Below are 22,031 nucleotides of genomic sequence, written 5' to 3'. Positions count from 1 at the left end.
ATAACCACCACCCTGTAATAAATAATAACCACCCTGTAATAAATAATAACCACCCTGTAATAAATAATAACCATCACCCTGTAATAAATAATAACCACCCTGTAATAAATAATAACCACCCGGTAATAAATAATAACAACCACCCTGTAATACATAATAACCACCCTGTAATAAATAATAACCACCACCCTGTAATAAATAATAACCACCCTGTAATAAATAATAACCACCACCCTGTAATAAATAATAACCACCACCCTGTAATAAATAATAACCACCACCCTGTAATACATAATAACCACCCTGTAATAAATAATAACCACCACCCTGTAATAAATAATAACCACCCTGTAATAAATAATAACCACCCTGTAATAAATAATAACCACCCTGTAATAAATAATAACCACCACCCTGTAATAAATAATAACCACCCTGTAATAAATAATAACCACCACCCTGTAATAAATAATAACAACCACCCTGTAATAAATAAACCACCACCCTGTAATAAATAATAACCACCCTGTAATAAATAATAACCACCACCCTGTAATAAAAAATAACCACCACCCTGTAATAAATAATAACCACCCTGTAATAAATAATAACCACCACCCTGTAATAAATAATAACCACCACCCTGTAATAAAAAATAACCACCCTGTAATAAATAACCACCACCCTGTAATAAATAATAACCACCCTGTAATAAATAATAACCACCCTGTAATAAATAATAACCACACCCTGTAATAAATAATAACCCACCCTGTAATAACAACCTAATAACCACCACCCTGTAATAAATAATAACCACCACCCTGTAATAAATAATAACCACCACCCTGTAATAAATAATAACCACCACCCTGTAATAAATAATAACCACCCTGTAATAAATAATAACCACCACCCTGTAATAAATAATAACCACCCTGTAATAAATAATAACCACCACCCTGTAATAAATAATAACCACACCTGTAATAAATAATAACCACCACCCTGTAATAAATAATAACCACCACCCTGTAATAAATAATAACCACCACCCTGTAATAAATAATAACCACCCTGCAATAATAATATAACCACCACCCTGTAATAAATAATAACCACCACCTGTAATAAATAATAACCACCCACCCTGTAATAAATAATCAACCACCCTGTAATAAATAATAACCACCACACAAAGTTACCATTCAGTTTACAGGTAACGTAATAACACAATGTTTTCCCAGCAAACCAAAACTGGTTCTTTGCAAGTTCCCTGAACATCTGTAAGGTCGCGGCAAATGTTTTCAAGAAACACAAACTACAGTAATTCTGATGATTATCGTGGTTGTATAAACCAGCTGCTACAAGAACGTTCCGTTCAGATACAGTATAAAAACCATCTCACCTTTTCTCTCTCCTATTTCATCCTCTCCAGCTCATCTTCACTCAGAACCTCGGACTTCTGTCTCTGTAGCGTGGCTTTGGCTTCTGCTTTCTTTACCTTCACATCTTTCTTCTTTCCAACTCTAGGAGCAGAGAGAGGAGGCGAGAGAGAGAGGAAAGAGGAGAGAAAGAGAGAGAGGGGGAGAGAAAGAGGAGAGAGAGAGAGAGAGAGAGAGAGAGAGAGAGAGAGAGAGAGGGAGAGAGAGAAAGAGGAGAGAGAGAGAGAGGGGGGGAGAGAAAGAGGAGAGAAAGAGAGAGACAGAGGGGAGAGGAGAGAGAAGAGGGGAGAGAGAGATAGAAAGAGAGAAGAGAGAGAGAGACAGAGGGGAGAGGGGGGAAAAGAGGGGAGAGAGGGAGACAGAGAGAGAGAGAGAGAGAGACAGAGGAGAGAGGGGGGAAAAGGAGAGAAGGAAGAACGATCAATATCCGGTATAAATATCCTTTAAGATAAAGCTAAATATAGGCTAACAAATGAGCCAAAACACAGGATATGAACACACACCAGTCCACACATTCTTATTCTATGTAAAAGGCCTCAGACCCTTTGAAACACCAGACTGTGACAGAGTGTCGGAAGCAATGTTCTGTTAGCATGTATCATTTCCGGTTCACAGATGGACTCATGGACTCTCTCCCCTCTCCTCTGCCATTTCTCTCTCTCTCTCTTTCACACCATCTCCAATCTCTTTCTCTCTCTCTACTCCTCTCTCTCTCTCTTCTCCCTCTACTCCTCTCTTTCTCTCTTTCACCCCGTCTCCAATCTCTTTCTCTCTCTCTACTCCTCTCTCTCTCTCTCTCTCTCTACTCCTCTCTCTCTCTCTCTCTCTACTCCTCTCTCTCTCTCTCTCTCTACTCCTCTTTCTCTCTTTCACCCCGTCTCCAATCTCTCTCTCTCTACTCCTCTCTTTCTCTCTCTCTACTCCTCTCTCTCTCTCTACTCCTCTCTTTCACCCCGTCTCCAATCTCTCTCTCTCTCTACTCCTCTCTTTCTCTCTCTCTACTCCTCTCTCTCTCTCTCTCTTTCTCTCTACTCCTCTCTCTCTCTCTCTCTACTCCTCTCATTCTCTCCATCTCTTTCTGTGTTCACATCAGGGCCATTCGTCATGCGTCCTAGTGGGGTCTATCAGAGTGGAGAGGAGCCTTGTCCAACTCTGTCAAACAATAGTAACCCAGAGTTTATTTCACTTTCCTTTATTATCTACTTCACTTGTAAACATATGTTTCCATGCCAATAAAAACCCTTAAATTGAATTGAAAAAAAGAGAAGAATATCAGAATATAAATATACACTACATGACCAGAAGTATGTGGACACCTGCTCGTGCGAACATCTCATTCCAAAATCATGGGCATTAATATGGAGTTGAATAAGTTGTAGTCATCACAGTGGGAACCACATCCTCTCTTCACTTCCTGATGAACCCACCCACTGAGTCAGTGTATATGTTGAAGAGGCCGACCCGAAACATCTCCCAGTCTGTGTGATCAAAACAATCTGGAAGGTAGTCTATCACTTGATGACGTGACGGGCCATTGCCCGGTTCAACCCGGGGCGTAATACAACTCCCTCAATGACACTTGATGACGTGACGGGCCATTGCCCGGTTCAACCCGGGGCGTAATAAGAACTCCCTCAATGACACTTGATGACGTGACGGGCCATTGCCCGGTTCAACCCGGGGCGTAATACAACTCCCTCATTAGCTAGCAGGAACAACAACAAAACCTGCCGGAAATTAAACTGAGTTTAACAAAAAAAAAGGAGAGATGAAAATGATGAAACAACCCAAAAAAAGACGAGGACAATCTCGCTACTGGTATAATATACTTTACAAAATGGAATATTGATTTCATTCAAAAGTGCAAAAGCAAACAAATGTACTTGTTTGTCCAAAACGAATCACCTGCGAATACAAAATAAATGGCCACCTTTTGCACTTTTCTTAAAAGATTCCCCATTTCTTCTAAATATTGTTATGTGGCAAATCCAATTACAAGGTGTGGAGACATAAACATATATAGTTTTTTAATTTCAACTTTTATTTGAGAAGAAATAGGGAATTATTTAAGCAAAATGCAAGGAAGTAGTGGTGACTATTCACCTTGATACAGTCTGGTGGGGCAGGAAGTAGTGGTGACTATTCACCTTGATACAGTCTGGTGGGGCAGGAAGTAGTGGTGACTATTCACCTTGACACAGTCTGGTGGGACAGGAAGTAGTGGTGACTATTCACCTTGATACAGTCTGGTGGGGCAGGAAGTAGTGGTGACTATTCAACTTGATACAGTCTGGTGGGGCAGGAAGTAGTGGTGACTATTCACCTTGACACAGTCTGGTGGGGCAGGAAATAGTGGTGACTATTCACCTTGATACAGTCTGGTGGGGCAGGAAGTAGTGGTGACTATTCACCTTGACACAGTCTGGTGGGACAGGAAGTAGTGGTGACTATTCACCTTGATACAGTCTGGTGGGGCAGGAAGTAGTGGTGACTATTCACCTTGATACAATGACACAGTCTGGTGGGGCAGGAAGTAGTGGTGACTATTCACCTTGATACAATGACACAGTCTGGTGGGACAGGAAGTAGTGGTGAATATTCACCTTGATACAGTCTGGTGGGGCAGGAAGTAGTGGTGACTATTCACATTGACACAGTCTGGTGGGACAGGAAGTAGTGGTGACAATTCACCTTGATACAGTCTGGTGGGGCAGGAAGTAGTGGTGAATATTCACCTTGATACAGTCTGGTGGGGCAGGAAGTAGTGGTGAATATTCACCTTGACACAGTCTGGTGGGACAGGAAGTAGTGGTGACTATTCACCTTGATACAGTCTGGTGGGGCAGGAAGTAGTGGTGACTATTCACCTTGATACAGTCTGGTGGGACAGGAAGTAGTGGTGACTATTCACCTTGATACAGTCTGGTGGGACAGGAAGTAGCGGTGACAATTCACCTTGATACAGTCTGGTGGGACAGTAAGTAGTGGTGACTATTCACCTTGATACAGTCTGGTGGGGCAGGAAGTAGTGGTGAATATTCACCTTGATACAGTCTGGTGGGGCAGGAAGTAGTGGTGAATATTCACCTTGATACAGTCTGGTGGGACAGGAAGTAGCGGTGGATATTCACCTTGATACAGTCTGGTGGGACAGGAAGTAGCAGTGACTATTCACCTTGATACAGTCTGGTGGGGCAGGAAGTAGTGGTGACTATTCACCTTGATACAATGACACAGTCTGGTGGGGCAGGAAGTAGTGGTGACTATTCACCTTGATACAGTCTGGTGGGACAGGAAGTAGTGGTGACTATTCACCTTGATACAGTCTGGTGGGGCAGGAAGTAGTGGTGACTATTCACCTTGACACAGTCTGGTGGGACAGGAAGTAGTGGTGACAATTCACCTTGATACAGTCTGGTGGGGCAGGAAGTAGTGGTGACTATTCACCTTGACACAGTCTGGTGGGACAGGAAGTAGTGGTGACTATTCACCTTGATACAGTCTGGTGGGGCAGGAAGTAGTGGTGACTATTCACCTTGATACAGTCTGGTGGGGCAGGAAGTAGTGGTGACTATTCACCTTGACACAGTCTGGTGGGGCAGGAAGTAGTGGTGACTATTCACCTTGATACAGTCTGGTGGGGCAGGAAGTAGTGGTGACTATTCACCTTGACACAGTCTGGTGGGACAGGAAGTAGTGGTGACTATTCACCTTGATACAGTCTGGTGGGGCAGGAAGTAGTGGTGACTATTCACCTTGATACAGTCTGGTGGGACAGGAAGTAGTGGTGACTATTCACCTTGATACAGTCTGGTGGGGCAGGAAGTAGTGGTGACTATTCACCTTGACACAGTCTGGTGGGACAGGAAGTAGTGGTGACTATTCACCTTGATACAGTCTCGTGGGACAGGAAGTAGCGGTGGATATTCACCTTGATACAGTCTGGTGGGACAGGAAGTAGCAGTGACTATTCACCTTGATACAGTCTGGTGGGGCAGGAAGTAGTGGTGACTATTCACCTTGATACAATGACACAGTCTGGTGGGGCAGGAAGTAGTGGTGACTATTCACCTTGATACAATGACACAGTCTGGTGGGACAGGAAGTAGTGGTGAATATTCACCTTGATACAGTCTGGTGGGGCAGGAAGTAGTGGTGACTATTCACATTGACACAGTCTGGTGGGACAGGAAGTAGTGGTGACAATTCACCTTGATACAGTCTGGTGGGGCAGGAAGTAGTGGTGAATATTCACCTTGATACAGTCTGGTGGGGCAGGAAGTAGTGGTGAATATTCACCTTGATACAGTCTGGTGGGACAGGAAGTAGCGGTGGATATTCACCTTGATACAGTCTGGTGGGACAGGAAGTAGCAGTGACTATTCACCTTGATACAGTCTGGTGGGGCAGGAAGTAGTGGTGACTATTCACCTTGATACAATGACACAGTCTGGTGGGACAGGAAGTAGTGGTGACTATTCACCTTGATACAGTCTGGTGGGACAGGAAGTAGTGGTGACTATACACCTTGATACAGTCTGGTGGGACAGGAAGTAGTGGTGACTATTCACCTTGATACAATGACACAGTCTGATGGGACAGGAAGTAGTGGTGACTATTCACCTTGATACAATGACACAGTCTGATGGGACAGGAAGTAGTGGTGACTATTCACCTTGATACAATGACACAGTCTGGTGGGACAGGAAGTAGCGGTGACTATTCACCTTGATACAGTCTGGTGGGACATGAAGTAGCAGTGACTATTCACCTTGATACAGTCTGGTGGGGCAGGAAGTAGTGGTGACTATTCACCTTGATACAATGACACAGTCTGGTGGGACAGGAAGTAGTGGTGACTATTCACCTTGATACAGTCTGGTGGGACAGGAAGTAGTGGTGACTATACACCTTGATACAGTCTGGTGGGACAGGAAGTAGTGGTGACTATTCACCTTGATACAATGACACAGTCTGATGGGACAGGAAGTAGTGGTGACTATTCACCTTGATACAATGACACAGTCTGATGGGACAGGAAGTAGTGGTGACTATTCACCTTGATACAATGACACAGTCTGGTGGGACAGGAAGTAGCGGTGACTATTCACCTTGATACAGTCTGGTGGGACATGAAGTAGTGGTGACTATACACCTTGATACAATGACACAGTCTGGTGGGACAGGAAGTAGTGGTGACTATTCACCTTGATACAGTCTGGTGGGACAGGAAGTAGCAGTGGCTATTCACCTTGATACAGTCTGGTGGGGCAGGAAGTAGTGGTGACTATTCACCTTGATACAATGACACAGTCTGGTGGGACAGGAAGTAGTGGTGACTATTCACCTTGATACAGTCTGGTGGGACAGGAAGTAGTGGTGACTATACACCTTGATACAGTCTGGTGGGACAGGAAGTAGTGGTGACTATTCACCTTGATACAATGACACAGTCTGATGGGACAGGAAGTAGTGGTGACTATTCACCTTGATACAATGACACAGTCTGGTGGGACAGGAAGTAGCGGTGACTATTCACCTTGATACAGTCTGGTGGGACATGAAGTAGTGGTGACTATACACCTTGATACAATGACACAGTCTGGTGGGACAGGAAGTAGTGGTGACTATTCACCTTGATACAGTCTGGTGGGACAGGAAGTAGTGGTGACTATTCACCTCGATACAGTCTGGTGGGGCAGGAAGTAGTGGTGAATATTCACCTTGATACAGTCTGGTGGGGCAGGAAGTAGTGGTGAATATTCACCTTGATACAGTCTGGTGGGACAGGAAGTAGCGGTGGATATTCACCTTGATACAGTCTGGTGGGACAGGAAGTAGCAGTGACTATTCACCTTGATACAGTCTGGTGGGGCAGGAAGTAGTGGTGACTATTCACCTTGATACAATGACACAGTCTGGTGGGACAGGAAGTAGTGGTGACTATTCACCTTGATACAGTCTGGTGGGACAGGAAGTAGTGGTGACTATACACCTTGATAAAGTCTGGTGGGACAGGAAGTAGTGGTGACTATTCACCTTGATACAATGACACAGTCTGATGGGACAGGAAGTAGTGGTGACTATTCACCTTGATACAATGACACAGCCTGGTGGGACAGGAAGTAGCGGTGACTATTCACCTTGATACAGTCTGGTGGGACATGAAGTAGTGGTGACAATACACCTTGATACAATGACACAGTCTGGTGGGACAGGAAGTAGTGGTGACTATTCACCTTGATACAGTCTGGTGGGACAGGAAGTAGCGGTGACTATTCACCTTGATACAGTCTGGTGAGACAGGAAGTAGCGGTGAGGGGGTTATTGTTTAAAGGTTGTGATACAGTCGTTAAGAGAGTATCTCAGAATCTTTCTTTCATAGGGCTCACAGGGCTCATAGGGCTCACAGGGCTCATAGGGCTCACAGGGCTCATAGGGCTCACAGGGCTCACAGGGATCACAGGGCTCATAGGGCTCACAGGGATCACAGGGCTCATAGGGCTCACAGGGCTCACATGAATCATAGGGCTCATGGGACAACAGGGCTCACATGGCTCACCGGGCTCATAGGGCTCACAGGGCTCACATGAATCATAGGGCTCGTGGGACAACAGGGCTCACAGGGCTCACATGGCTCACCGGGCTCACAGGGCTCACAGCAAGATCCAGCAAGGTACTAAACGATATCATAACCGCCATCGATAAAAGACAGTACTGTGCAGCCGTCTTCATCGACCTTGCCAAGGCTTTCGACTGTCAATCACCATATTCTTATCGACAGACTCAGTAGCCTCGGTTTTTCTGATGACTGCCTTGCCTGGTTCACCAATTACTTTGCAGACAGAGTTCAGTGTGTCAAATCGGAAGGCATTGCTGTCCGGTCCTCTGGCAGTCTCTATGGGGGTGCCACAGGGTTCAATTCTCAGGCTGACTCTTTTCTCTGTATATATCAATGATGTTGCTCTTGCTGCGGGCTATTCCCTTATCCACCTCTACGCAGACGACACCATTCTATATACTTCCGGCCCGTCCTTGGACACTGTGCTATCTAACCTCCAAACGAGCTTCAATGCCATACAACACTCCTTCCGTGGCCTCCAACTGCTCTTAAACGCTAGTAAAACCAAATGCATACTTTTCAACCGTTCGCTGCCCGCACCCGCACGCCTGATCAGCATCACCACCCTGGATGGTTCTGACCTAGAATATGTGGACATCTATAAGTACCTAGGTGTCTGGCTAGACTGTAAACTCTCCTTCCAGAGTCATATCAAACATCTCCAATCGAAAATCAAATCAAGAGTCAGCTTTCTATTCCGCAACAAAGCCTCCTTCACTCACGCCGCCAAACTTACCCTAGTAAAACTGACTATCCTACCGATCCTCGACTTCGGCGATGTCATCTACAAAATGGCTTCCAATACTCTACTCAGCAAACTGGATGCAGTCTATCACAGTGCCATCCGTTTTGTCACTAAAGCACCTTATACCACCCACCACTGCGACTTGTATGCTCTAGTCGGCTGGCCCTTGCTACATATTCGTCGCCAGACCCACTGGCTCCAGGTCATCTACAAGTCAATGCTAGGTAAAGCTCCGCCTTATCTCAGTTCACTGGTCACGATGGCAACACCCATCCGTAGCACGCGCTCCAGCAGGTGTATCTCACTGATCATCCCTAAAGCCAACACCTCATTTGGCCGCCTTTCGTTCCAGTTCTCTGCTGCCTGTGACTGGAACGCATTGCAAAAATCGCTGAAGTTGGAGACTTTTATCTCCCTCACCAACTTCAAACACTCGCTATCTGAGCAGCTAAACGATCGCTGCAGCTGTACATAGTCTATCGGTAAATAGCCCACCTATTTTTACCTATCTCATCCCCATAATGTTTTTATTTATTTACTTTTCTGCTCTTTTGCACACCAATATCTCTACCTGTACATGACCATCTGATCATTTATCACTCCAGTGTTATTAATCTGCAAAATTGTAATTATTCGCCTACCTCCTCATGCCTTTTGCACACATTGTATATAGACTCTCCCTTTGTTTTCTACTGTGTTATTGACTTGTTAATTGTTTACTCCATGTGTAACTCTTTGTTGTCTGTTCACACTGCTTTGCTTTATCTTGGCCAGGTCGCAGTTGTAAATGAGAACTTGTTCTCAACTAGCCTACCTGGTTAAATAAAGGTGAAAAAAAAAAAAAACTCACAACAAGATCCACCTCACAACAAGATCCACCTCACAACAAGATCCACCACACAACAAGATCCACCTCACAACAAGATCCACCTGACAACAAGATCCACCTTACAACAAGATCCACCTCACAACAAGATCCACCTCACAACAAGATCCACCTCACAACAAGATCCACCTCACAGCAAGATCCACCTCACAGCAAGATCCACCTCACAACAAGATCCACCTCACAGCAAGATCCACCTCACAACAAGATCCACCTCACAACAAGATCCACCTCACAACAAGATCCACCTCACAACATGATCCACCTCACAACATGATCCACCTCACAACAAGATCCACCTCACAACATGATCCACCTCACAGCAAGATCCACCTCACAACAAGATCCACCTCACAACATGATCCACCTCACAACATGATCCACCTCACAACAAGATCCACCTCACAACATGATCCACCTCACAGCAAGATCCACCTCACAACAAGATCCACCTCACAGCAAGATCCACCTCACAACAGGATCCACCTCACAACATGATCCACCTCACAGCAAGATCCACCTCACAACAAGATCCACCTCACAACTTGATCCACCTCACAACAAGATCCACCTCACAACAAGATCCACCTCACAACAAGATCCACCTCACAACAAGATCCACCTTACAGCAAGATCCACCTCACAACATGATCCACCTCACAGCAAGATCCACCTCACAACAAGATCCACCTCACAGCAACCTGGTGGTACGTCTGAACAACATGATCCCCCTCACAGCAACCTGGTGGTACGTCTGAACAACATGATCCACCTCACAGCAACCTGGTGGTACGTCTGAACAACATGATCCCCCTCACAACAACCTGGTGGTACGTCTGAACAACATGATCCACCTCACAGCAACCTGGTGGTACGTCTGAACAACATGATCCCCCTCACAGCAACCTGGTGGTACGTCTGAACAACATGATCCCCCTCACAGCAACCTGGTGGTACGTCTGAACAACATGATCCCCCTCACAACAACCTGGTGGTACGTCTGAACAACATGATCCCCCTCACAGCAACCTGGTGGTACGTCTGAACAACATGATCCCCCTCACAACAACCTGGTGGTACGTCTGAACAACATGATCCACCTCACAGCAACCTGGTGGTACGTCTGAACAACATGATCCCCCTCACAGCAACCTGGTGGTACGTCTGAACAACATGATCCCCCTCACAGCAACCTGGTGGTACGTCTGAACAACATGATCCCCCTCACAACAACCTGGTGGTACGTCTGAACAACATGATCCCCCTCACAGCAACCTGGTGGTACGTCTGAACAACATGATCCACCTCACAACAACCTGGTGGTACGTCTGAACAACATGATCCCCCTCACAACAACCTGGTGGTACGTCTGAACAACAACCTGGTGGTATGTCTGAACAACATGATCCACCTCACAACAACCTGGTGGTACGTCTGAAGAACATGATCCCCCTCACAACAACCTGGTGGTACGTCTGAACAACAACCTGGTGGTACGTCTGAACAACATGATCCCCCTCACAACAACCTGGTGGTACGTCTGAACAACAACCTGGTGGTATGTCTGAACAACATGATCCCCCTCACAACAACCTGGTGGTACGTCTGAAGAACATGATCCCCCTCACAACAACCTGGTGGTACGTCTGAACAACAACCTGGTGGTACGTCTGAACAACATGATCCCCCTCACAACAACCTGGTGGTACGTCTGAAGAACATGATCCCCCTCACAACAACCTGGTGGTACGTCTGAACAACAACCTGGTGGTACGTCTGAACAACATGGTGTACTTGGTAAAACAGGAGAAGATCACAAAGTAATTTCACATAACAACCCACCACGGAAACAGAGGAAAAGGGCTCTCACTTCACAGAGGAAAACAAACAGACAGAAAGTTGTTGTGTCAGCTGGGAGGAAGAGAGATGAAACAGAGGGCTTATATATCCTCCTCTCAGCCTCACAGTAGATCTCAGAGCCCTTCTCATCTCCACAGACGAACCACTCCAGCTCTTTTCATGTTGTCTGATATTGAAGAAGGCGGGAATTGAAATAAACAATGGTCTTTGTTTGACTTTATTTCCTGGCTCAAGTTGTTATCAGCACCTGGTTGGTTGGTTGGTTGGGTCCTCCCCCCCCGCCCCACCCCCCCGCCTGTTCAGACCAACGTCACCATGACGATGTTCATCAACTTCGACATTCACGTCAGTTAAGTTTTGACGTCAATGAAACTAACCTTAAAATGTTCCTCATTATTCTGACTGTAGTGGGGTTAAAGTTAGGATTCTGTCCTCATTATTCTGACTGTAGTGGGGTTAAAGTTAGGATTCTGTCCTCATTATTCTGACTGTAGTGGGGTTAAAGTTAGGATTCTGTCCTCATTATTCTGACTGTAGTGGGGTTAAAGTTAGGATTCTGTCCTCATTATTCTGACTGTAGTGGGGTTAAAGTTCGGATTCTGTCCTCGTTATTCTGACTGTAGTGGGGTTAAAGTTAGGATTCTGTCCTCGTTATTCTGACTGTAGTGGGGTTAGTTAGGATTCTGTCTACACACAATACCTCATAATGACATCACAATACCCCATAATGACATCACAATACCCCATAATGACATCACAATACCGAATAATGACAAAGAGAAAACAGGTTTTGAGAAATTGTAGCAAATGTTGTTACAATGAAAAACAGAAGTACCTTATTTCCATCAGTATTCAGACCCTTTGCTATGAGACTCCAAATTGAGCTCAGGTTCACCCAGTTTCCATTGATCATCCTTGAGATGTTTCTACAACTTGATTGCAGTCCACCTGTGGTAAACTCAATTGTTTGGACATGATTTGGAAAGGCACACACCTGTCTTTAATAAGGTCCCACAGTTGACAGTGCATCTCCACACACACACACACACACACACACACACACACACACACACACACACACACACACACACACACACACACACACTTCTTGGTCTCTCCTTCTGTGTTTGTCTCGCACTCTCTGCTTCTATTTCTCTGTCTTTATCTCTTTCCCTTTCTCCCTCCCCCCTTCCCTCCCTCTCTCCATCCCCCCTTCCCTCCCTCTCTCCATCCCCCCTTCCCTCCCTCTCTCCCTCCCCCCTTCCCTCCCTCCCTCTCTCCCTCCCCCCTTCCCTCCCTCCCTCTCTCCCTCCCCCTCCCTCCCTCTCTCCCTCCCTCCTCTCTCTCTCTCCCTCCCCCCTCCCTCCCTCTCTCCCTCCCTCCTCCCCCACCCCCCCTCCCTCCCTCCCTCCATGGTGTGTGGCCACCGCTCTCTAATCGGATATATCAATAGATGGGGAAGGCTGCATCGTGTCAATAAGAAGTGCTCCTTCAGCAAATATCGTCCTGAATAAAAATCTATATCTTGAAGGAGACTGTAGGAACATTTCTTTAGACGAGGACATACAGTACGTTCACTAACCATCATTGAGGAATCGTTCTTTAGGAGTGTTTGATTTGAAGGAACTATTGTGATGACATAGAATTATAAATGGACAGATTTGGTGCAGAAGAGTTGAACACAACATATATTTTCACAGAAATCAATCGTGGCGAAAAAAAATTGGACAGACGCTGTCTGAGTAAATTATTCCAACGAGAGTTTCTATCAACACACAGTCAGGGGAGGAACGACAGCTGGTTAGAGCTGGAGGTTGCTGGATCGAATCCCCCGAGCTGACAAGGTAAAACACCTGTTCTTCTGTCCCTGAACAAGGCAGTTAACCCACTGTTCGCCGGTAGGCCGTCATTTTAAATAAGAATTAGTTCTTAACTGACTTGCCTGGTTAAATAAAATGGGGAGGGAGGAGAGGGGCAGGGCTGGCTATGGGGAGGGAGGAGGGGGGAGGGGCAGGGCTGGCTATGGGGAGGGAGGAGAGGGGCAGGGCTGGCTATGGGGAGGGAGGAGGGAGGAGAGGGGCAGGGCTGGCTATGGGGAGGGAGGAGAGGGGCAGGGCTGGCTATGGGGAGGGAGGAGGGAGGAGAGGGGCAGGGCTGGCTATGGGGAGGGAGGAGAGGGGCAGGGCTGGCTATGGGGAGGGAGGAGAGGGGAGAGGGGCAGGGCTGGTTATGGGGAGGGAGGAGAGGGGAGAGGGGCAGGGCTGGCTATGGGGAGGGAGGAGAGGGGAGAGGGGCAGGGCTGGTTATGGGGAGGGAGGAGAGGGGCAGGGCTGGCTATGGGGAGGGAGGAGAGGGGAGAGGGGCAGGGCTGGTTATGGGGAGGGAGGAGAGGGGCAGGGCTGGCTATGGGGAGGGAGGAGAGGGGAGAGGGGCAGGGCTGGTTATGGGGAGGGAGGAGAGGGGAGAGGGGCAGGGCTGGCTATGGGGAGGGAGGAGAGGGGAGAGGGGCAGGGCTGGTTATGGGGAGGGAGGAGAGGGGCAGGGCTGGCTATGGGGAGGGGGGAGAGGGGCAGGGCTGGCTATGGGGAGGGAGGAGAGGGGAGAGGGGCAGGGCTGGCTATGGGGAGGGGGGAGAGGGGCAGGGCTGGCTATGGGGAGGGGGGAGAGGGGCAGGGCTGGCTATGGGGAGGGAGGAGAGGGGAGAGGGGCAGGGCTGGCTATGGGGAGGGGGGAGAGGGGCAGGGCTGGCTATGGGGAGGGAGGAGAGGGGCAGGGCTGGCTATGGGGAGGGGGGAGAGGGGCAGGGCTGGCTATGGGGAGGGAGGAGAGGGGAGAGGGGCAGGGCTGGCTATGGGGAGGGAGGAGGGGGAGAGGGGCAGGGCTGGCTATGGGGAGGGAGGAGAGGGGAGAGGGGCAGGGCTGGTTATGGGGAGGGAGGAGAGGGGCAGGGCTGGCTATGGGGAGGGAGGAGAGGGGCAGGGCTGGCTATGGGGAGGGAGGAGAGGGGCAGGGCTGGCTATGGGGAGGGGGGAGAGGGGCAGGGCTGGCTATGGGGAGGGAGGAGAGGGGAGAGGGCAGGGCTGGCTATGGGGAGGGAGGAGAGGGGAGAGGGGCAGGGCTGGCTATGGGGAGGGAGGAGGGGGGAGGGGCACGGCTGGCTATGGGGAGGGAGGAGAGGGGAGAGGGGCAGGGCTGGCTATGGGGAGGGAGGAGAGGGGAGAGGGGCAGGGCTGGCTATGGGGAGGGGGGAGAGGGGCAGGGCTGGCTATGGGGAGGGAGGAGAGGGGCAGGGCTGGCTATGGGGAGGGGGGAGAGGGGCAGGGCTGGCTATGGGGAGGGAGGAGAGGGGAGAGGGGAGAGGGGCAGGGCTGGCTATGGGGAGGGAGGAGGGGGAGAGGGGCAGGGCTGGCTATGGGGAGGGAGGAGGGGGAGAGGGGCAGGGCTGGTTATGGGGAGGGAGGAGAGGGGCAGGGCTGGCTATGGGGAGGGAGGAGAGGGGCAGGGCTGGCTATGGGGAGGGAGGAGAGGGGAGAGGGGCAGGGCTGGCTATGGGGAGGGAGGAGAGGGGAGAGGGGCAGGGCTGGCTATGGGGAGGGAGGAGAGGGGAGAGGGCAGGGCTGGCTATGGGGAGGGAGGAGAGGGGGAGAGGGGCAGGGCTGGCTATGGGGAGGGAGGAGGGGGGAGGGGCAGGGCTGGCTATGGGGAGGGAGGAGAGGGGCAGGGCTGGTTATGGGGAGGGAGGAGAGGGGAGAGGGGCAGGGCTGGCTATGGGGAGGGAGGAGGGGGGAGAGGGGCAGGGCTGGTTATGGGGAGGGAGGAGGGAGGAGAGGGACAGGGCTGGCTATGGGGAGGGAGGAGGGGGAGAGGGGCAGGGCTGGTTATGGGGAGGGAGGAGAGGGGAGAGGGGCAGGGCTGGCTATGGGGAGGGAGGAGAGGGGCAGGGCTGGCTATGGGGAGGGAGGAGAGGGGAGAGGGGCAGGGCTGGTTATGGGGAGGGAGGAGGGGGGGAGAGGGGCAGGGCTGGCTATGGGGAGGGAGGAGGGAGGAGAGGGGCAGGGCTGGCTATGGGGAGGGAGGAGAGGGGAGAGGGGCAGGGCTGGTTATGGGGAGGGAGGAGGGGGGAGAGGGGCAGGGCTGGCTATGGGGAGGGGAGGAGAGGGGAGAGGGGCAGGGCTGGCTATGGGGAGGGAGGAGAGGGGGAGAGGGGCAGGGCTGGCTATGGGGAGGGAGGAGGAGGGAGAGGGGCAGGGCTGGCTATGGGGAGGGAGGAGGGGGGGAGAGGGGCAGGGCTGGTTATGGGGAGGGAGGAGGGGGGAGAGGGGCAGGGCTGGCTATGGGGAGGGAGGAGAGGGGAGAGGGGCAGGGCTGGTTATGGGGAGGGAGGAGAGGGGCAGGGCTGGCTATGGGGAGGGGGGAGAGGGGCAGGGCTGGCTATGGGGAGGGAGGAGAGGGGAGAGGGGCAGGGCTGGCTATGGGGAGGGGGGGAGAGGGGCAGGGCTGGCTATGGGGAGGGGGGAGAGGGGCAGGGCTGGCTATGGGGAGGGAGGAGAGGGGCAGGGCTGGCTATGGGGAGGGGGGAGAGGGGCAGGGCTGGCTATGGGGAGGGAGGAGAGGGGAGAGGGGCAGGGCTGGCTATGGGGAGGGAGGAGGGGGAGAGGGGCAGGGCTGGCTATGGGGAGGGAGGAGAGGGGAGAGGGGCAGGGCTGGTTATGGGGAGGGAGGAGAGGGGCAGGGCTGGCTATGGGGAGGGAGGAGAGGGGCAGGGCTGGCTATGGGGAGGGAGGAGAGGGGCAGGGCTGGCTATGGGGAGGGGGGAGAGGGGCAGGGCTGGCTATGGGGAGGGAGGAGAGGGGAGAGGGCAGGGCTGGCTATGGGGAGGGAGGAGAGGGGAGAGGGGCAGGGCTGGCTATGGGGAGGGAGGAGGGGGGAGGGGCACGGCTGGCTATGGGGAGGGAGGAGAGGGGAGAGGGGCAGGGCTGGCTATGGGGAGGGAGGAGAGGGGAGAGGGGCAGGGCTGGCTATGGGGAGGGGGGAGAGGGGCAGGGCTGGCTATGGGGAGGGAGGAGAGGGGCAGGGCTGGCTATGGGGAGGGGGGAGAGGGGCAGGGCTGGCTATGGGGAGGGAGGAGAGGGGAGAGGGGCAGGGCTGGCTATGGGGAGGGAGGAGGGGGAGAGGGGCAGGGCTGGCTATGGGGAGGGAGGAGGGGGAGAGGGGCAGGGCTGGTTATGGGGAGGGAGGAGAGGGGCAGGGCTGGCTATGGGGAGGGAGGAGAGGGAGAGGGGCAGGGCTGGCTATGGGGAGGGAGGAGAGGGGAGAGGGGCAGGGCTGGCTATGGGGAGGGAGGAGAGGGGAGAGGGCAGGGCTGGCTATGGGGAGGGAGGAGAGGGGAGAGGGGCAGGGCTGGCTATGGGGAGGGAGGAAGGGGGAGGGGCAGGGCTGGCTATGGGGAGGGAGGAGAGGGGCAGGGCTGGTTATGGGGAGGGAGGAGAGGGGGAGAGGGGCAGGGCTGGCTATGGGGAGGGAGGAGGGGGGAGAGGGGCAGGGCTGGTTATGGGGAGGGAGGAGAGGGGCAGGGCTGGCTATGGGGAGGGAGGAGGGGGAGAGGGGCAGGGCTGGTTATGGGGAGGGAGGAGAGGGGGAGAGGGGCAGGGCTGGCTATGGGGAGGGAGGAGAGGGGCAGGGCTGGCTATGGGGAGGGAGGAGAGGGGAGAGGGGCAGGGCTGGTTATGGGGAGGGAGGAGGGGGGAGAGGGGCAGGGCTGGCTATGGGGAGGGAGGAGAGGGGCAGGGCTGGCTATGGGGAGGGAGGAGAGGGGAGAGGGGCAGGGCTGGTTATGGGGAGGGAGGAGGGGGGAGAGGGGCAGGGCTGGCTATGGGGAGGGAGGAGAGGGGAGAGGGGCAGGGCTGGCTATGGGGAGGGAGGAAAGGGGAGAGGGGCAGGGCTGGCTATGGGGAGGGAGGAGGGGGGAGAGGGGCAGGGCTGGCTATGGGAAGGGAGGTTGTTTGACATGTTTAATGTGCTCAGGGCCCGAGAGGCAGATTCTTAGTGTTAGCTTGTATGTGTAGCCACTCTACTGTGCTCATCATTATGTACACAGAACCACAGCTCCTAATCGCCAGGGATGACTCTCATTTCCTAATTAGGAGTACCTGGTGTGTACAAGGCTGTCCCTCTCACCACTCCCCCCCTCTCTCACCACTCCCCCCCTCTCTCTCACCACTCCCCCCCTCTCTCTCACCACTCCCTCCCCCTCCCCCTCTCTCACCCCCTCCCCCCCCCCTCTCTCACCACTCCCCCCCTCTCGCTCACCACTCCCCCCCTCTCACCACTCCCTCCCCCTCTCTCACCACTCCCCCCCTCTCTCTCACCACTCCCTCCCCCTCTCTCACCACTCCCCCCTCTCACCACTCCCCCCTCTCTCACTACCCCCCCTCTCTCACCACTCCCTCCCGCCTCTCTCACTACTTCCTCCCCCTCTCTCACTACTCCCTCCCCCTCTCTCAACACTCCCTCCCCCCTCTCTCAACACTCCCTCCCCCCTCTCTCTCACCACTCCAGCAGGGCTGGCTATGGGAGGGGAGAGAGAGGGGAGAGGGGCAGGGCTGGTTATGGGAGGGGAGAGGGTAGAGGGTAGAGGGAGGAGAGGGGAGAGAGAGGAGAGGGGGAGAGAGAGGAGAGGGGGGGAGAGGGGCAGGGCTGGCTATGGGAGAGGATAGAGGAGAGGTGAGAGAGGGGAGAGGGGGGAGATGGGCAGGGCTGGCTATCGGAGAGGGGCTGGCTACGGAAAACGTGGAGTTAAAGGTGATATAATATATTAAAGATGAAAGATTTTCTTGATGAAATCATGTCTGAATGTCTGAGCTAAAAACTCGAACATATAAGAAACATAACCGGTTGGAAGTAGTGAATACTGTAGATATAGAAGATAGACAGAGAGAGAAACTAGCAGATCTGAGGAAAACCTGGCTTCTTTAATTATCCTCCCAGCAGCCAGCTCTCCATATCCCAGCAGCCACCTCTCCATATTCATTATGGTCCTCTCCCAGGAGGCGTGGGTACACACAGAGATATGGAGAGAACAAGGACAAGAGAGGGAAGAGAAGATAAATGTTATTCTACATTTTAAGACACTAATAATATAATATTTTAAACATTGTTATTCTCTTGAATGTTACTGTTTGATTGTCGTTGTTTTGTTAAATTCACTTCAGTGGTTTTAATTGTTGTTTTATTTCAATTTCTTCACTTGCTTTGGCAAAGTAAACACATGCTTCCCATCCCAAAAAAGCCCCTTGAATTGAATTGCAGTGCCAGAGAGAGAGAGACAGAGAGAGAGAGAGAGGGAGAGAGAGGGAGACAGAGAGAGAGAGAGAGAGAGAGAGAGAGGAGAGAGAGGGAGAGAGGAGAGAGAGAGAGAGGAGAGAGAGAGAGAGAGAGAGAGGGAGAGAGAGGGAGACAGAGAGAGAGGAGAGAGAGGGAGAGAGAGAGGGAGACAGAGAGGGAGAGAGAGAGGGAGAGAGAGAGGGAGAGAGAGGGAGAGAGAGAGAGAGAGAGAGAGAGAGAGGGAGACAGAGAGGACACAACATGTGTCTGCTAAGTGACCTGTGATAGAAGTGTCTGTCTAAGGGACCTTGGATAGAAGTGTCTGCTAAGTGACCTTGGATAGAAGTGTCTGCCTGTCTAAGTGACCTTGGATAGAAGTGTCTGTCTAAGTGACCTTGGATAGAAGTGTCTGTCTAAGTGACCTTGGATAGAAGTGTCTGCCTAAGTGACCTTGGATAGAAGTGTCTGTCTAAGTGACCTTGGATAGAAGTGTCTGTCTAAGTGACCTTGGATAGAAGTGTCTGTCTAAGTGACCTTGGATAGAAGTGTCTGCCTACGTTACCTTGGATAGAGGTGTCTGCCTAAGTGGCATATATGATTGTTATTCTATGATCTATTTATTTATAGACAGAGAGTAAACAGAGGACGACTAAGATAAAGATAGAGACTGATTAAGGTTCTGAATTATCCAAATAAACACCCTCTGAGTGTTTGATTAAATAAAATAAGCACCTTAGGAATAAATGAAATGTGCAAGGAAGCCGAACTGTTTAATCTAACTGCCAGAGTGTTGACATCTTGACAGAAATATGTCTCTTTCTGCATCCCAGCTCGTTGGTTTAGAACCCGACTGACCTACTCCCACAGTGCACTACATTTGACCAGAGCCTATGAACACTGGTCAAAATGAGTGTACTACAAATCAACCGAACCAACCACAGACAGACAGCCCTGACCAACACGCTATGTTTCCCATTCATCATCCAAATGACTGCAATTATTTCATCTCCTGCCTCCATTTTTAGGTAATTTCATCAGAAAGAGGAAACAGACTGTTTTGTTTTGTTCCTGCCTGAACCTTAACCCCCCAGGGCCAGAGGAGGAGATTAATGATGATGATGACTCACTAGGCTGATGAAGGAACACAGGGGTTAATGGCTCCAACTGATGTCGGTCTGACAGGAGAGCTGTGGCGAGGGGCTACGGGGGGAGAGGGAGAGGGGGGTGAGGGGCTACGGGGGGAGAGGGAGAGGGGGGTGAGGGGCTATGGGGGGAGAGGGAGAGGGGGGGAGGGGCTACGGGGGGAGAGGGAGAGGGGGGGTGAGGGGCTATGGGGGGAGAGGGAGAGACCTGACCTGTAGTCTGAGACCTGACCTGTAGACTGAGATCTGACCTGTAGACTGAGACCTGACCTGTAGTCTGAGACCTGACCTGTAGTCTGAGACCTGAACTGTAGTCTGAGACCTGACCTGAAGACTGAGACCTGTAGTCTGAGGCCTGACCTGTAGTCTGAGACCTGACCTGTAGTCTGATACCTGACCTGCAGGCTGAGACCTGACCTGTAGACTGAGACCTGACCTATAGTCTGAGACCTGACCTGTAGGCTGAGACCTGACCTGTAGTCTGAGACCTGACCTGTAGACTGAGACCTGACCTGTAGACTGAGACCTGACCTATAGTCTGAGATCTGACCTGTAGGCTGAGACCTGACCTGTAGTCTGAGACCTGACCTGTAGACTGAGACCTGACCTATAGTCTGAGACCTGACCTGTAGACTGAGACCTGACCTGTAGACTGAGACCTGACCTATAGTCTGATACCTGACCTGCAGGCTGAGACCTGACCTGTAGTCTGAGACCCTGACCTGTATACTGAGACCTGTAGACTGAGACCTGACCTGTAGACTGAGACCTGACCTGTAGTCTGAGGCCTGACCTGTAGACTGAGACCTGACCTATAGTCTGAGACCTGACCTGCAGGCTGAGACCTGACCTGTAGTCTGAGACCTTACCTGTATACTGAGACCTGTAGACTGAGACCTGGCCTGTAGACTGAGACCTGACCTATAGTCTGAGGCCTGACCTGTAGACTGAGACCTGACCTATAGACTGAGACCTGACCTATAGTCTGATACCTGACCTGCAGGCTGAGACCTGACCTGTAGTCTGAGACCCTGACCTGTATACTGAGACCTGTAGACTGAGACCTGACCTGTAGACTGAGACCTGACCTATAGACTGAGACCTGACCTGTAGACTGAGACCTGACCTATAGTCTGATACCTGACCTGCAGGCTGAGACCTGACCTGTAGTCTGAGACCTTACCTGTATACTGAGACCTGTAGACTGAGACCTGGCCTGTAGACTGAGACCTGACCTATAGTCTGAGGCCTGACCTGTAGACTGAGACCTGACCTATAGGCTGAGACCTGACCTGTAGACTGAGACCTGACCTGTAGTCTGAGACCTGACCTGTAGACTGAGACCTGACCTGTAGACTGAGACCTGACCTGTAGACTGAGACCTGCCCAGTAGACTGAGACCTGACCTGTAGTCTGAGACCTGACCTGTAGTCTGAGACCTGACCTGTAGACTGAGATCTGACCTGTAGTCTGAGACCTGACCTGTAGACTGAGACCTGACCTGACCTGTAGTCTGAGACCTGACCTGTAGTGTGAGACCTGACCTGTAGACTGAGACCTGACCTGTAGTCTGAGACCTGACCTGTAGACTGAGACCTGACCTGACCTGTAGACTGAGAGCTGACCTGTAGTCTGAGACCTGACCTGTAGACTGAGACCTGTAGTCTGAGACCTGACCTGTAGACTGAGACCTGACCTGTAGACTGAGACCTGACCTGTAGTCTGAGACCTGACCTGTAGACTGAGACCTGACCTGTAGACTGAGATCTGACCTGTAGTCTGAGACCTGACGTGTAGACTGAGACCTGACCTGTAGTCTGAGACCTGCCCTGTAGACTGAGACCTGACCTGTAGACTGAAACCTGTGGACTGAGACCTGTGGACTGAGACCTGACCTGTAGACTGAGACCTGACCTGTAGACTGAGACCTGACCTGTAGTCTGAGACCTGACCTGTTGTCTGAGACCTGACCTGTAGTTCGAGACCTGACATGTAGTCTGAGACCTGA

The 22,031-nt window shown here is 51.5% G+C and overlaps 1 protein-coding gene across 2 annotated transcripts in view; it reads right to left on the bottom strand.

The window, feature by feature from the left end:
• The window catches only part of LOC109883170 (partitioning defective 3 homolog B), a 206,207-nt gene that overhangs the window by 5,725 nt on the left and 178,451 nt on the right, over positions 1-22,031 (bottom strand). For both annotated transcript variants that reach the window (XM_031801834.1, XM_031801839.1), the window contains one exon: positions 1,412-1,529. In XM_031801834.1, the coding sequence (XP_031657694.1) occupies positions 1,421-1,529 (109 nt within the window). In that variant the 3' untranslated portion in view covers positions 1,412-1,420. The remainder of the gene's footprint in view (positions 1-1,411; positions 1,530-22,031) is intronic.

Source organism: Oncorhynchus kisutch, linkage group LG2 (assembly GCF_002021735.2).
Source record: "Oncorhynchus kisutch isolate 150728-3 linkage group LG2, Okis_V2, whole genome shotgun sequence".
Lineage (NCBI taxonomy): Eukaryota > Metazoa > Chordata > Actinopteri > Salmoniformes > Salmonidae > Oncorhynchus > Oncorhynchus kisutch.
The sequence above is the reverse complement of the archived record's forward strand: the minus strand, read 5'-3'. Positions and strand labels throughout refer to the sequence as shown.